Source organism: Quercus suber, unplaced genomic scaffold (genome assembly GCF_002906115.3).
Source record: "Quercus suber isolate HL8 unplaced genomic scaffold, Cork oak 2.0 scaffold_405, whole genome shotgun sequence".
Classification (NCBI taxonomy): Eukaryota; Viridiplantae; Streptophyta; class Magnoliopsida; order Fagales; family Fagaceae; genus Quercus; species Quercus suber.
In genome coordinates this window covers 434,855-449,996 of record NW_027069856.1, presented here as the reverse complement: position 1 = coordinate 449,996, position 15,142 = coordinate 434,855, and the positions used below count along the sequence as shown (strand labels likewise).

General features: G+C 35.2%; 3 protein-coding genes across 3 annotated transcripts; 1 reads left to right on the top strand and 2 right to left on the bottom strand.

The window, feature by feature from the left end:
• Positions 1–4,123: 4,123 nt before the first annotated feature.
• LOC136062349 (putative F-box protein At3g23970) lies at positions 4,124–8,372 on the bottom strand. The gene is made up of 2 exons (XM_065761293.1): positions 7,227–8,372; positions 4,124–4,192 (listed from the first exon to the last, which is right to left on the bottom strand). Exons 1-2 carry the CDS (start codon positions 8,370–8,372, stop codon positions 4,124–4,126), a joined length of 1,215 nt encoding a protein of 404 aa, XP_065617365.1.
• Positions 8,373–9,644: 1,272 nt separating this feature from the next.
• LOC112018473 (uncharacterized) lies at positions 9,645–10,811 on the top strand (the record flags this gene model as incomplete). The annotated part of the gene is given in 1 exon segment (XM_065761302.1): positions 9,645–10,811. A coding segment is annotated over 1 exon segment (912 nt). The 3' UTR covers positions 10,573–10,811.
• A 2,162-nt stretch (positions 10,812–12,973) lies between these two features.
• On the bottom strand, positions 12,974–14,314 carry LOC136062348 (putative F-box/kelch-repeat protein At4g22430). Its single transcript, XM_065761292.1, has one exon. The coding sequence runs from the start codon at positions 14,312–14,314 to the stop codon at positions 12,974–12,976; it is 1,341 nt and encodes a 446-aa protein (XP_065617364.1).
• Positions 14,315–15,142: the final 828 nt, after the last annotated feature.

Genomic DNA, 15,142 nt, shown 5'->3' with positions numbered 1-15,142 from the left:
AAAAAAAAAAAAAAAAAGTACAAGCTGTTAAAACATCAGTAGCTAACAGTTAGGAGGGCATTCAAGTTCAAATGGGAGAGAAGGAACTGGTGTTGGCCACAATGGTCGCGAAAGTAGAAACAAAGAGACATCTGTACATTTTAGTTTGAAGGCGACTTCCAATACCCTAGTCCGCGAGTTGCACTTGACAATGTAATCCGGGAATTTAAAGAAGAAAATTTCACCATCCTTCGGGTGAAAAGCTAGAAAATTCAACTTCGAACAACAGAAATTCTTTGCTAACTTAACAAGCTCAGAATTTTCCAAGTTCTTGAAATAAACTGTGTGCTTTCTGCACCATGTACCTTCATTACCATAGTCCTCTAGTTCCCAAATTAAAAATTTGAAAGCAGAAGGGTAGTATAGATGCCAAGGACGCTGGAATATCCGAAGGCGCCCTTGGCACACTCCAAAGAAGAATTCATCTGGAGGCAAATGGGGTATAGGTAAATTGATATAATGGCATTGTTCTGCATCGTTGAAAGGATCGAAAACCACAAAGCCTTTGATCATTCCATCTACTTCTGTATCCGCCCAATGAAGCATCCCATTGCAGGTAACAACATCAGCATGCACGACCTTAGATGTGAAGGGATTCAATCCCCGTGTCGACGAAACAATTGAGTGGCACCATTCACCAGTCTCGGAAGAAAAGATCTCCATATATAACTGAGTAGTATCGGATTGAGTGGGAGAATGAATGCGTACCACCTTGTATCTATAATGCACATTTGTAAAACACCCATGCTCTTTGTCACAACTATAAGGATCGCATATAAAGCCGACTCTAACGGATGTATTCTCTCTCAGGAGTGGAATATGAGGGAGTTTGAACCATTGTTTGGTAAATGGATTGCAGATGTAGTACTCGCAAAAGCCTGGCTTCCTTGTAGTCCCTGGAACTTCGCGGTATACCAGCAACAAGTCGTTGAATGATGACTTGATACGAAACTCATAAATATTCTTCGGTGGAAGAACCTGGATATCTGGTGGTGTATGACACAACAGAAGAGTAAAGGGGTCTGAATCTGACTTACCTAACTGGTGGCGGTGGTGAATGAAGCGGCTAACAAAGTAAGGATGAGAAATAAGAGAAAACCAGCGCTTGGAGACGGACATGAACTTGAAAGCAGATCGGTAAGGGAGTCGATAAAGGATCTCGAACAATATAGCATCAGGGAGTTTGTTGATGAATTCATAGGATGGTTCTGGTTCTGGTTCTGGTTCATCAGGATGTTTTATTCTTCTCTTGCGATATGGAGACTGAATCGGATACTCTGGGTTTTCTTTTCTTCTTTTGCGACGTGAAACCAAAGAAGCGTCTGTGCTTGACTGTACTGCCATGGTAGTAGCAGAAGCAGAAAAACTAGAACGTATGTGCATTGTGAATTGTGTATTGTGTATGTGTGTGCGTATATATATATATATATACTCTCCGTCAAAGGGATTTACTTTTCAGTTTATACGCTTCCTTGTAGGTGTCGGAGTCACACAGTCGGTGTCCTTGTTGTCAGGGGCGGCTATTTTTAAAACATTATACTCTTTTTAAAGTTGATTTTTTTTTAATAGGAGATTTTTTTTGTTTTTTTTGAGAAGCTTTTATGGGAGAAGTTGAACATTCTATTAATTGTTAATTGAGATTTACTCACGTATGCATTTTTATGAGAAAACAAAAAAAGTGATTAATCTTTCAAATTTTCATAAAAATATTTAGTAAAATAGATGATTAATATGTGCTCTATCCGAGCCTTGTTAATTTTATATGGAAAATTGATTTGATATTTTTAGATTAAAATTTTTAAAATATGTTTCATAAATATATGAAAAAAATTTCAATTAATGTTCTAAATTATATAAAAAAAAGTTGGATTTTTAATTAATATATTACTTATAAAATATTAAGTAATAATGCATTTATATTTATATTTGTGTTTGAACTCAAAATATGTTAAATTAGCCATAAACTAATTAACTCTATTTTTGTGGATTGTGAATTTGAGCGAGATATAAAAAGAATTTGTTTGAAACTAAATTGAAGTATTTAATAGAAATAACACCGTTTAGAATTTACAAGTTTTTAACACTTTTAATTTTATATTTAAAATATTCTACACATATGAAAAATCTTTATAAAAATGTAATCATATTTTGCATGAAAAACATTTACCATGCCAATAACATGGTTAGTATTGCATAATTTTGGCATGATCATAATGATATTAGTACAACGAAACCAATTTAATTAAGGCTAAAGTTGTTAATATATATATATATATATATCTATCTATCTATCTATCTATCAATTTGATAACTTTTTGCAAAGAAGTATACATTTAATAATAGTAATACCATTAGGATATTGGAAGAAACTAAAGTTAAGATTTGGTCAGGTTAGACCACGTTCATAGCCACCCATAATTGACTCGAGTCTTATTAGGTATGAAATAGACCTAACTCACATATTTGGATCTATGATTGGGTCGGGTAAGCTGGTATGAATTTTAATTCTCTTAAAAAAAATTGAAAAGAGGGAAATAATAGATATAGAAAGTATTAAAGTGTGATTGATGTAAAAAAATAAAATCTTGATTTGGAACAATTATTATCAAATCTTGTACGTGCAAGTTTAGATTTTGGAGATTATCTTGCCAAAAAATGGTGTCTTTGTGTTTGTTAGAAAATGAAGAACATGAGACTAAAGTTGTGAGAGAAATATACATAGGTATTTTTAACGTGGAAATGTACAAGCCAGTCGAATATTCCACTATTTTCTAAAAATGGTTACAATGGAGATATTGTGTTACAATGAAGAAAAAGAGAAAGAAGAGGTGGGAAAAGAGCTTCCACATAGTGTTAAAAAGTGTCTCTTGTATCTATCTCCTTTTCATTCAGTTCTTTATCATTCTTTAATAGTGGTGGAAATGGGCACATGTCACTTTTCTAGTGGGTAAGGTGTTGCATTCTCTTGACAAAATGGGACCACATGCATTTGGTGCCTCTTTGATAAGCGTGCTTGTGCTATACGCAATAATGCTTCCTCAACAAGTTGGCCTTCCCAAAACTTGTAGCATGTAGTTGTAATGGTTTATGACTGATCTTGCTATCACCTTCATCTACTATTTTGGACATATGGATCACAACTAATGGCTACATGCTTGCTATGCCTTGGACACGTGGTAATGGCGGATTGGCTCATTATAAAGCAAATCCAAATATATGCCCCACTTTTGGATTGGTTTGTTGTACTTTTTGAATAAAAACTTTAGCCGTTACCATTCACATCCACCTAATTATGTGATTATGATATTGTGAATACTGAATAGAAAGAAATTTGGTTGAAAACACAACTAGCATATCAAATAGTTGTTGTTTTCAATATTAATGAGCCAAACAACATTAAAAAAAAATTAGACATTTATAGTAATAGTTAAATTTTCATTAAAATGAATCAAACCAAATACTCATTTGTTATTATCCTAAACGAATACAAATGTTATGATTGAATGGACCGAAGTGAACCGAAAGGATCGAAATAAACCGATTGGACCAAATTGGATCGAAGTAAATCGAAATGGACTGATATAGTCCGAAGTGAACTAAATGGAGTGAAGTAGACCAAATGGAGTGAAGTGGACCAAATTTGACCAAATAGACTGAAATGCTAGGAGTGTAATAATAATATATGTTAGGTTTCAACTTTTAGATATTATATATAGATTTTGTGTGACAATTTTATCATTAGATAATTGTATATTTCTTTTTTATTGATACCGATTAATGTTTATAGGATTAATTTTACTTCCATTTAATTAGATGGTTAACCATCTGCTCAAAAAAAATAATATCTTAACCATAATCTAATTTGCCTGCTGCGCATGATTATTATACATTCAAATTTAATCTTCATTTGGAAATTGCATAAATTTATTTGCCAGCAATTAAACCTCCTCATTGTAATGTCACCATGTGGTAGACTAGATATCAACCTATTAAATCTTGATAACAACCTATTAAATCCTGTACTCTGACTTCCAGCAGAAACCAACGCTGCTGGAGGAACTATCAACAAATACTAATAAATACTCTATCCATTTTGATTGGCGCATCCATTTAGAAAATTGGATCTATATGCCAACTTCTTAGAATTTGGCAACTGCATTAACAGGCACATATAGGACAGCAACAAAGCACAAAATTGACATATGAGAAAAAGTAGAGCAAAAAAAAGTTGGGGACAATCATGTTTTTTTGATAAACATTGGGGACAATCATGTGATTGTCCTTAACCATGTCCTTTGTTTCAAATGAATTCATCCATCTACAACAAAGCAATTCACTAAGTCACATAAAGGGTATTGGGTAATTTAAAAAAATAAACATCAATTACTAAAGATTTAGTCAAAGTGACTTTGTAAAACCAACCGTCTGCTCATATCCATACCTCAATCACAGATTAACAGAAAGATTCATCAATAACTCTGTACTACTTTACCAAGCAATGATTTAAGGAAGTTCAAAATCAACACATAATGTTTTTGAAATAAATGACTGAATAAGCCAATTACAGATTTACAGTATAGTTACATTAACATATCAAAATATGTGTAATACAAGAATTATATGCGCCACACATTGCTATTAATATAAGATATTCAATAATGGTGTATAGTTTCCCCCTTTGACCTCTAATAAATGAATAATACATCATTTTGAAGTTCACCCTTGCTCTCTCTCCCCCTCTAGGAATTACGGACACAAACATGAATTTAGGTACAAGTATGACATGGCAATATAAACAATTTTAAAAAAATTATCACATGACATTACGACGAGTATGACACTAGTATGACACAGATATAATACTAATACGATACCTCAAATGAAGTGTCTCTACTTCCTAATCCTCCTTATCATTTAAGTGAAAGAAGATGCTATAATCAAGATAGGATATAAAGCTTTACTAAACTGAGTGCATCTCACAAAATTAATCAAATCTAAAATCTCAATAATAAAGCTGACATAAACTCTATAATATCAAGGTATAACTAAAATATAAGCGCCATGAACTTATAGACCTTAAATTAATACAGACATCCTGCTAATCCTAATGGCAATTGTGAATTTGGTCCGACCAAAAAGTCTAGGAATATACTCAAATTATAGAGTGATTGAACAGTAGAAGTGCATGTGCAAACAGATTAGATAATCAGAATCATAGTTTAACTATTGAATAAATCAAGTAGGTTAATATTTTTATTTTTTATTTTAACCAAAATAAACTCCAAAAATATGATAAAAAATTGTTTATTATATATTTCCTCACTCTCAATTTTCTGCAATAATGCAGAGGAGAACTCATAGTTTAAAATCTCGAACAAACTAAACCGGTAGCCAAAAATTAATCAACATACAAGGCAACCACACTGAGCAATGTTTTATACCATACTTAGCAGTACTGTTACTTTCCAAGCAAAAATCATAAGCAAATTCTACTTCTAAGAACCAGCGAAACTAATTCGAAACAGTCGGAATTTAATTGTTTGCAAAGCAAAGAAAATAGAATCTGTAGTGCATCATTTGATCAAAAAGTTGGAAGCACTTCGTTGCTATAAGAAGTTGAATTGTGCATTCACAATCAAAGAAAAATATATCCAAAACACACAGCCAAAACTTATTTAGAAAGCAAAAGTAATGCAAAATCCTGCTTCACAAACTAAACAGATAAAATAAAAAGCCAACCTTAGGCGCTGTTCCATCAAAAGCTTTTTTCACAACACATAAACATTTCAATGCTGCAAGTTAGATTTCATGAAGAAGTTAAACTTCATAAGAAAACCTTCGATACGGTCGGGACAATAAGGGTGGAGGCATTGGTTTTGGAATTGGTTTTGGAAACAATTTTGTTGGAAACAATGGTTGACGAAGCACGAATGCAGATTTTGCTTGTACAGTCACAAAGTTGTTGGAGTTACCAAGTAAGATTTTCCCCATATCTTGTAGTTGGCCGGCAAATTTCAAGACCCCTGTACGCATGTTGCACAAGACTACGTAATTCCGGAATTGTAAGAAGACAAGTTCACCATCATTTGGGTGGAAAGCTAGCAAATCTACAGGCGGATGGAACCCCTTAGCTATCTTAACAAGCCCCGGATAGTCTGAAACCCTATGTTGCACAGACACGGACACGGACACGGACACGACACGGACACGGATACGGAGATACGGCAATTTTTGAAAAATAAGAACACGACACGGCGGAGACACGGCGGTTAAATAATTAATTATATTTTATATTTATGCATATTTTATATATATATATATTTTTTTTTTTGGTAAACATTTTATATATATTACCTTTTGTGTATATATATATATATATATTTTTTTTGGTAAACATTTTTTTTATATAATTAATTATATTTTATATTTAAGCATATTTTATATATATATATATATATTTTTTTTTTTGATAAACATTTTATATATATTACCTTGTGTGTATATATATATATATACACTTTTTTATATTAAAAAAAAAAACTCAAATAAAGTAAGCATATGATTTTCTCTATAAAATAAAGTAAATAGATTATTCTAATTATTATTAAAATATAATTAATAATGATCTTTTGTAAATAAAAAAAACAAATTGGACAAAAGTTTGCTTCCACTAACTTTTCCCATTTCCCAGCCCACTCACATGACCTCCACTATTTACTTCTCCTCTGACCTGACCATCTTTTCTTCTTTTTCTCATTTCCAACGTTCCCACTTCCCACGTCTCTTCAATCTTCAGTGGCTCAGGTTCTTCAGTCTCTTTTCTCATCTTTTTTTCTCTTTCTTCTTCTTCTGTATTTTCTCTCTCACACCGGCTCTGCTTCATGCCTTCATCTCGTTCTTTTTTTTCTTTGTTTTTTTCCTTTCTTTTTCATCTCCTCTATAGAAGATCTAGTGATAGTGATTTTTCTTTTTATTTTTTAAGAGGGAAAGAAGCCCAAAATGCGTGATTTCGGCCGAATTTTTCTCTTCAATCTGTGATTTTCTATTTTTTTTCTTCACTGCTGGCGTGTCGGACGGGTCGGAACCGCATCAGAGCCGTGTCGGAGCCGCGTCGGCGCGAGTCGGAGAAACGAAAAAAAAAAAAAAAAGAGGACACTCGCCGGACACCGGAATCCGGCGAGTCGTACCCGTTCCGGTCTCCGACACGTGTCCGACACCGACACGACGCCAAAAATGGCGTGTCCGTGCAACCTAGCTGAAACCATGTCCTTGAAGTAAACTCTGTGTTTCAAGCACCATGTACCTGCATTAATGTAATCCTCAAGTTCCCAAACATAAAAATTGCAAGCTTTGATTGGAAGCCAACGACGTTGGTATATCCGGAGACGACCTTGGAACACTCCTAAGGAGATGAACTCGTCGCGCAAAAGGTCAGTGGGTGGATCAATGTAACAGCATTGCTGTGCATCGTTGAACGGATCGAAGCCAACAAAGCCTTTGATCATTTTATCTCTTTCGTCTACATCCACCCAATGCAGCATTGTATTGCAGGCAACAACACCAACATCTATAGTATTATAATTGAAGTAATTGAGCCCCCGTGGTGACGAAACAACTGAGCTGCACCATTCACCAGTCTCAGAAGGAAAGATCTCCATCTCTATCTGATTGCGTTGAGTGGGAGAACAAATGCGCACCACCTTATATCGAGTGGTAACACAAGGGTCTTTGTCATCTTTGTCTTCACAGCTATAGGGTTCGCATAAAAAGCCCATCATAACGATTGTTTCCCTACCCATTGGGTATGGAAGCAGAGGGAGCGTAGACCATGTTTTGGTAAGTGGGTTGCAGATGCAGTAATTGGGAAAGCAGTATACCAGCAACAAGTCGTTGAACGAAGCCTCGATGCGAAACGAATACTGTTGCTTTACTCGTTCGACTATAGAGGGGAGAAAGTTGAGGAAATCGATTCCACCATTGCTGCCTCTGCTTATGAAAAAATCGGAATTATCTGACGGAATAGGTAGAATATTTTTGTGATCATACGTGTACTGTAACAGAAGAGTAAAAGAGGGCTCTAGATAATGCATACCGAATTGTTGACGTCGGTGGTGAATGAAGCTTTTAACAAAGTATGGGTTGGAAATAAGAGAATTCCAGCGCTTTGAGACGGACTTGCATCGTAGAACCGATAGCCATGGGAGTCGATAAAGGATCTCGAATAACAAAGAATCGGAGAGATTGTTGATGAATTCATAGGACGGTTTTGATGACTGGGTCCACGTCCGATCTTCTTTTCTTCTTTTTAGGTTTGTGATTGGCTCTATCGCCATAGTAGAAATCAGATATTTGGTTATGAGAGAGAGAGAACCGGAACTATATTTATCTAAGAGGATTCAAAATCTGTATGTATTAAAAGGATTCAGAAATTTAATTATTGTTTTTTTAGGTCAAAAATATTCATAATTTAATTAATTTAAATTAATTAAAATGGAATTAAAATAGTAAATTCTCTCCTAAATAAATTCTTCAAAAAAAAAAAAAAACTCTTCCCTGCATTTGTGCTTTAAATTTTGTAAGTTAAGATATTTTGTAAATAATGTAATATATAATTGGAATTTTTTTCTAATGTTTCTTACAAATAGTTCATCCTTTGTATGTCTTGAATGACTTAAAGAGTAAGTAGTTATAAGTAAATATATCACTTATATCATAAGAAAAAAAATTACAAAACTTTAATAACATGAGAAAAATATAATTTTATCAAGAGCTTCCTAATAACATTATGTTGAGAATATGATAATTATCAATAAAGCAGCTCATCTTTCTACAAATCTCCTCCCAAAATTCACTAATGTACCAGATAAACCGAAGTGGACCGAATAGATAGAAATGTTACATTGATGTAACTTAACAAAAACGTAATAATAATAAATGTTATACTTCAGTTTTAAAATATTTTGTAGATATAGATTGTGTTTGTATATGTGGAAAATTTTTGAGGTCAAATAAAAAATTACCATAATTATAAATGGATTACATGACGATGACAATGCCCAAACCAGCTAGATAAACCATCATAATTGCTTCTAAGCTGTGTTTGTTTTGACTTCAAAGTATTTCCGGAAAACCATTTCCGTAAAACTTGAGTGTTTGGCTGATTTGGAAAATTTGGTCAACTGAAAATCATTTCAGCTTTGACCGTAAAACAGAGCTCCCACGGGTGAAATTGATTTTACCTTCTATTTTCACTTCAAATGCAATTTTCCGGAAAACAAGAGAGAGAGCACGAAGAAGAGAGAGAGAGAGAGAGAGACCCAGACCAGCGAACGACGAACCGACGAAACGACCCAGACCAGCAACCGCCGGCGACCTTCGACCCACGAACCGACAGCACCACGAACGACGAACCCAGAGCAACCCACGAACCTCGATCTCGTCGCCGACCCATCGCCTTCGACCCAGAGCAACCCACGAACCGACGAACCCAGCAACCCACAACCGATGAACCCAGAGCAACCCACGAACCGAGATCTCGTCGCCGACCCAGACCCGTCGCCTCCACACTCTCTCTTCCTCGGTCTCTCCGTTTTTTTTTTTTTTTNCTACATCTGGGATTTGATGAATGGTGCTTCTGCATCTAGTAGCCTACGGTCAGCTTTCTCCCACTGTGTACAACAAGTGCGTAGCTATGATTACCATCACTATCTCTGCCTCCTTGAACTTCCCCCTCAAATGCGGAAGGCTGCTTTTGCACTCCGTGCCTTTAATGTTGAAACAGCGAGAGCCATGGATGTTGCTTCTGATCCCAGGGTTGGGCTTATGCGCCTTGTCTGGTGGCAGGAAGCTATAGACAAAATCTATGCTAAAAAGTTAATAGAGCACCCCACAGCACAGGCTCTATCATCAGTGATATCTGAGAACCAAATCAGCAAGGGATGGTTGAAACGGTCTATTGAAGCTCGGATCAATGATGCAAGAAGAGAGGATACTGATATTCCTGAATCCGTTGAAGAGTTGGAGAAATATGCCGAGGATACTGTATCAACTATTCTGTACATGACACTTCAAGGTGGTGGTATCAGGTCTACCGCAGCTGATCATGCAGCATCTCATATTGGTAAAGCAAGTGGCCTCCTTTTGCTGCTTAAGTCACTACCTTACCATGCCAGTCGTAACCAGCATTTTTCATACATACCAGTTAAAGTGGCTTCCAAGCATGGCTTGTTGGTGAAGGAGGGCGGTCGTTCAGAGATCCTCTTGGATTCTCGTGAGCATTTGTGTGATGCAGTCTTTGAGATGGCATCAGTAGCTAATATCCATCTACAGAAGGCTCGTGAACTAGCTGGAACAGTGCCGGCTGAGGCTCGCCCAGTGCTTCTGCATGCTGTTCCCGCCCAAGTTCTCTTGGATTCCCTGAGGAGGGTAAATTTTGATGTATTTGATCCAAGGTTGTCAAGAGGGGTCCTGGGTATTCCTCATTTGTGGTATCAACTTAAACTGAAGTGGAATTCATGGAGGGGGACATATTGAGACTTGGTTCTGGGCTTTTACCAATTTCAACAAGAAATTCTGTCAGGTGGGAAATAATTTTGCAGATAGAGTATATTGTAGTTTTAATTTATTTACAATAATGGGATTTTTTTTCCCATGAAACCCTCAAGTAACTTCACTTTTTTGTCTTATAAAAGCAAGGAAGTTCTTGCAGAGTGATTTATATGTAGCCCGAAGCCATGTTCTATTTTGACGCACTCAAGATTTTCATTTTGTTAGCCTCACGAACAAAATTTGACTGCACTGACTTGTTTTTTTTTTTTAAATGAAAAATGAAAAATGAAAATAGGATTTGAGGCTTCTCAAACCCTTCTTAAAATGATGTGATTATTTTTTAATAAATTATAGTTGATACAATATATTAGATTTTTCAAAATTAAGTTATTTATATTTATTATTTCGTTGTGCTTTAAATTTTGTAAGTTAAGATATTTTGTAAATAATGTAATATATAATTGGAATTTTTTTCTAATGTTTCTTACAAATAGTTCATCCTTTGTATGTCTTGAATGACTTAAAGAGTAAGTAGTTATAAGTAAATATATCACTTATATCATAAGAAAAAAAATTACAAAACTTTAATAACATGAGAAAAATATAATTTTATCAAGAGCTTCCTAATAACATTATGTTGAGAATATGATAATTATCAATAAAGCAGCTCATCTTTCTACAAATCTCCTCCCAAAATTCACTAAATGTACCAGATAAACCGAAGTGGACCGAATAGATAGAAATGTTACATTGATGTAACTTAACAAAAACGTAATAATAATAAATGTTATACTTCAGTTTTAAAATATTTTGTAGATATAGATTGTGTTTGTATATGTGGAAAATTTTTGAGGTCAAATAAAAAATTACCATAATTATAAATGGATTACATGACGATGACAATGCCCAAACCAGCTAGATAAACCATCATAATTGCTTCTAAGGCTGTGTTTGTTTTGACTTCAAAGTATTTCCGGAAAACCATTTCCGTAAAACTTGAGTGTTTGGCTGATTTGGAAAATTTGGTCAACTGAAAATCATTTCAGCTTTGACCGTAAAACAGAGCTCCCACGGGTGAAATTGATTTTACCTTCTATTTTCACTTCAAATGCAATTTTCCGGAAAACAGAGAGAGAGAGCACGAAGAAAGAGAGAGAGAGAGAGAGACCCAGACCAGCGAACGACGAACCGACGAAACGACCCAGACCAGCAACCGCCGGCGACCTTCGACCCACGAACCGACGAACCCAGCAACCCACGAACCGACGAACCCAGAGCAACCCACGAACCTCGATCTCGTCGCCGACCCATCGCCTTCGACCCAGAGCAACCCACGAACCGACGAACCCAGCAACCCACGAACCGATGAACCCAGAGCAACCCACGAACCGAGATCTCGTCGCCGACCCAGACCCGTCGCCTCCACACTCTCTCTTCCTCGGTCTCTCCGTTTTTTTTTTTTTCTTAATTTGATTGTTGTTGTTGGTTTTTTTTTTTGGATGAACTGATTATTGTTGTTGTTGTTGTTGTTGTTGCCGGAATTTGCTGCCGGAAATTGTTGTTGAATTGGATGCCATGTTGAAATTTTTTGTAATAATGTGAAAAATTTTCCGGAAAATAGCATTTTAGAATACATCCAAACACATGAAAATATTTTTCACAACAATTTTCATAATTCAACCAAACACTTTAAAAATATTTTCGTTTTCCGGAAAATAGCATTTCTGGAAAATATGTATTTTCCGGAGAATGTTTTACACGAAACAAACACAGCCTAAAACTACAATTCAATTAGGCATCTTATTGTTTAAAAATGTCAATTTGACCTCTTGGAGGTTTTCAGGCTGTGTTTATGACATCAATGGTTAGAACTCAGAAGGTTGGAGAGGAATTATATTGGAGGTACCGAATACTAGAAGAACCATACAAGTAGATTGTCATCATTAACATGTGTTTTTCTGAATTAATTGCAAAAATTATATTGTTAGACATAATTGTAGGCACTAATGGAGAGAAAAGTCGAATATATAAGTGCATCATAAGCACAAATTGAGGGCTGCTGGGAAATTTCATTGTGCAATTTGCATAGAGGGCCATTCATAGGCTGCAGCATAGGTCTTAACAAATGCTTAATTACCATAGGATAAAGGGCAGAGGAAGTATAACTTCATAAGTAAAAGCATAGGCTGCTAGAAATTCAAGTCATCCACTTTGATTAGTAAATCTCAAAACTGCAATAAATTGTATATGTATAAACATCTTAGTCTATCAATGGAATAAATCTCTGAATGCAAAGTAAGATTCAAATAGTCCAAAATGCATTAGAAAATAATACCAGTTATGTAAAAAAAAAAAAAAAAAGTACAAGCTGTTAAAACATCAGTAGCTAACAGTTAGGAGGGCATTCAAGTTCAAATGGGAGAGAAGGAACTGGTGTTGGCCACAATGGTCGCGAAAGTAGAAACAAAGAGACATCTGTACATTTTAGTTTGAAGGCGACTTCCAATACCCTAGTCCGCGAGTTGCACTTGACAATGTAATCCGGGAATTTAAAGAAGAAAATTTCACCATCCTTCGGGTGAAAAGCTAGAAAATTCAACTTCGAACAACAGAAATTCTTTGCTAACTTAACAAGCTCAGAATTTTCCAAGTTCTTGAAATAAACTGTGTGCTTTCTGCACCATGTACCTTCATTACCATAGTCCTCTAGTTCCCAAATTAAAAATTTGAAAGCAGAAGGGTAGTATAGATGCCAAGGACGCTGGAATATCCGAAGGCGCCCTTGGCACACTCCAAAGAAGAATTCATCTGGAGGCAAATGGGGTATAGGTAAATTGATATAATGGCATTGTTCTGCATCGTTGAAAGGATCGAAAACCACAAAGCCTTTGATCATTCCATCTACTTCTGTATCCACCCAATGAAGCATCCCATTGCAGGTAACAACATCAGCATGCACGACCTTAGATGTGAAGGGATTCAATCCCCGTGTCGACGAAACAATTGAGTGGCACCATTCACCAGTCTCGGAAGAAAAGATCTCCATATATAACTGAGTAGTATCGGATTGAGTGGGAGAATGAATGCGTACCACCTTGTATCTATAATGCACATTTGTAAAACACCCATGCTCTTTGTCACAACTATAAGGATCGCATATAAAGCCGACTCTAACGGATGTATTCTCTCTCAGGAGTGGAATATGAGGGAGTTTGAACCATTGTTTGGTAAATGGATTGCAGATGTAGTACTCGCAAAAGCCTGGCTTCCTTGTAGTCCCTGGAACTTCGCGGTATACCAGCAACAAGTCGTTGAATGATGACTTGATACGAAACTCATAAATATTCTTCGGTGGAAGAACCTGGATATCTGGTGGTGTATGACACAACAGAAGAGTAAAGGGGTCTGAATCTGACTTACCTAACTGGTGGCGGTGGTGAATGAAGCGGCTAACAAAGTAAGGATGAGAAATAAGAGAAAACCAGCGCTTGGAGACGGACATGAACTTGAAAGCAGATCGGTAAGGGAGTCGATAAAGGATCTCGAACAATATAGCATCAGGGAGTTTGTTGATGAATTCATAGGATGGTTCTGGTTCTGGTTCTGGTTCATCAGGATGTTTTATTCTTCTCTTGCGATATGGAGACTGAATCGGATACTCTGGGTTTTCTTTTCTTCTTTTGCGACGTGAAACCAAAGAAGCGTCTGTGCTTGACTGTACTGCCATGGTAGTAGCAGAAGCAGAAAAACTAGAACGTATGTGCATTGTGAATTGTGTATTGTGTATGTGTGTGCGTATATATATATATATATACTCTCCGTCAAAGGGATTTACTTTTCAGTTTATACGCTTCCTTGTAGGTGTCGGAGTCACACAGTCGGTGTCCTTGTTGTCAGGGGCGGCTATTTTTAAAACATTATACTCTTTTTAAAGTTGATTTTTTTTTAATAGGAGATTTTTTTTGTTTTTTTTGAGAAGCTTTTATGGGAGAAGTTGAACATTCTATTAATTGTTAATTGAGATTTACTCACGTATGCATTTTTATGAGAAAACAAAAAAAGTGATTAATCTTTCAAATTTTCATAAAAATATTTAGTAAAATAGATGATTAATATGTGCTCTATCCGAGCCTTGTTAATTTTATATGGAAAATTGATTTGATATTTTTAGATTAAAATTTTTAAAATATGTTTCATAAATATATGAAAAAAATTTCAATTAATGTTCTAAATTATATAAAAAAAAGTTGGATTTTTAATTAATATATTACTTATAAAATATTAAGTAATAATGCATTTATATTTATATTTGTGTTTGAACTCAAAATATGTTAAATTAGCCATAAACTAATTAACTCTATTTTTGTGGATTGTGAATTTGAGCGAGATATAAAAAGAATTTGTTTGAAACTAAATTGAAGTATTTAATAGAAATAACACCGTTTAGAATTTACAAGTTTTTAACACTTTTAATTTTATATTTAAAATATTCTACACATATGAAAAATCTTTATAAAAATGTAATCATATTTTGCATGAAAAACATTTACCATGC

What these genes read in the sequence shown, in the direction of transcription:
- LOC136062349 (XM_065761293.1), bottom strand. Translation starts at nt 8,372, where the DNA reads ATGGCGATAGAGCCAATCACAAACCTAAAAAGAAGAAAAGAAGATCGG. An exon ending in CGTGTCGGAGACCGGAACGG is followed by an intron (nt 4,193 to 7,226) that starts GTACGACTCGCC and finishes CTGTTAATGCAG; the next exon opens with TTGCCAAATTCTAAGAAGTT.
- LOC136062348 (XM_065761292.1), bottom strand. Translation starts at nt 14,314, where the DNA reads ATGGCAGTACAGTCAAGCACAGACGCTTCTTTGGTTTCACGTCGCAAA.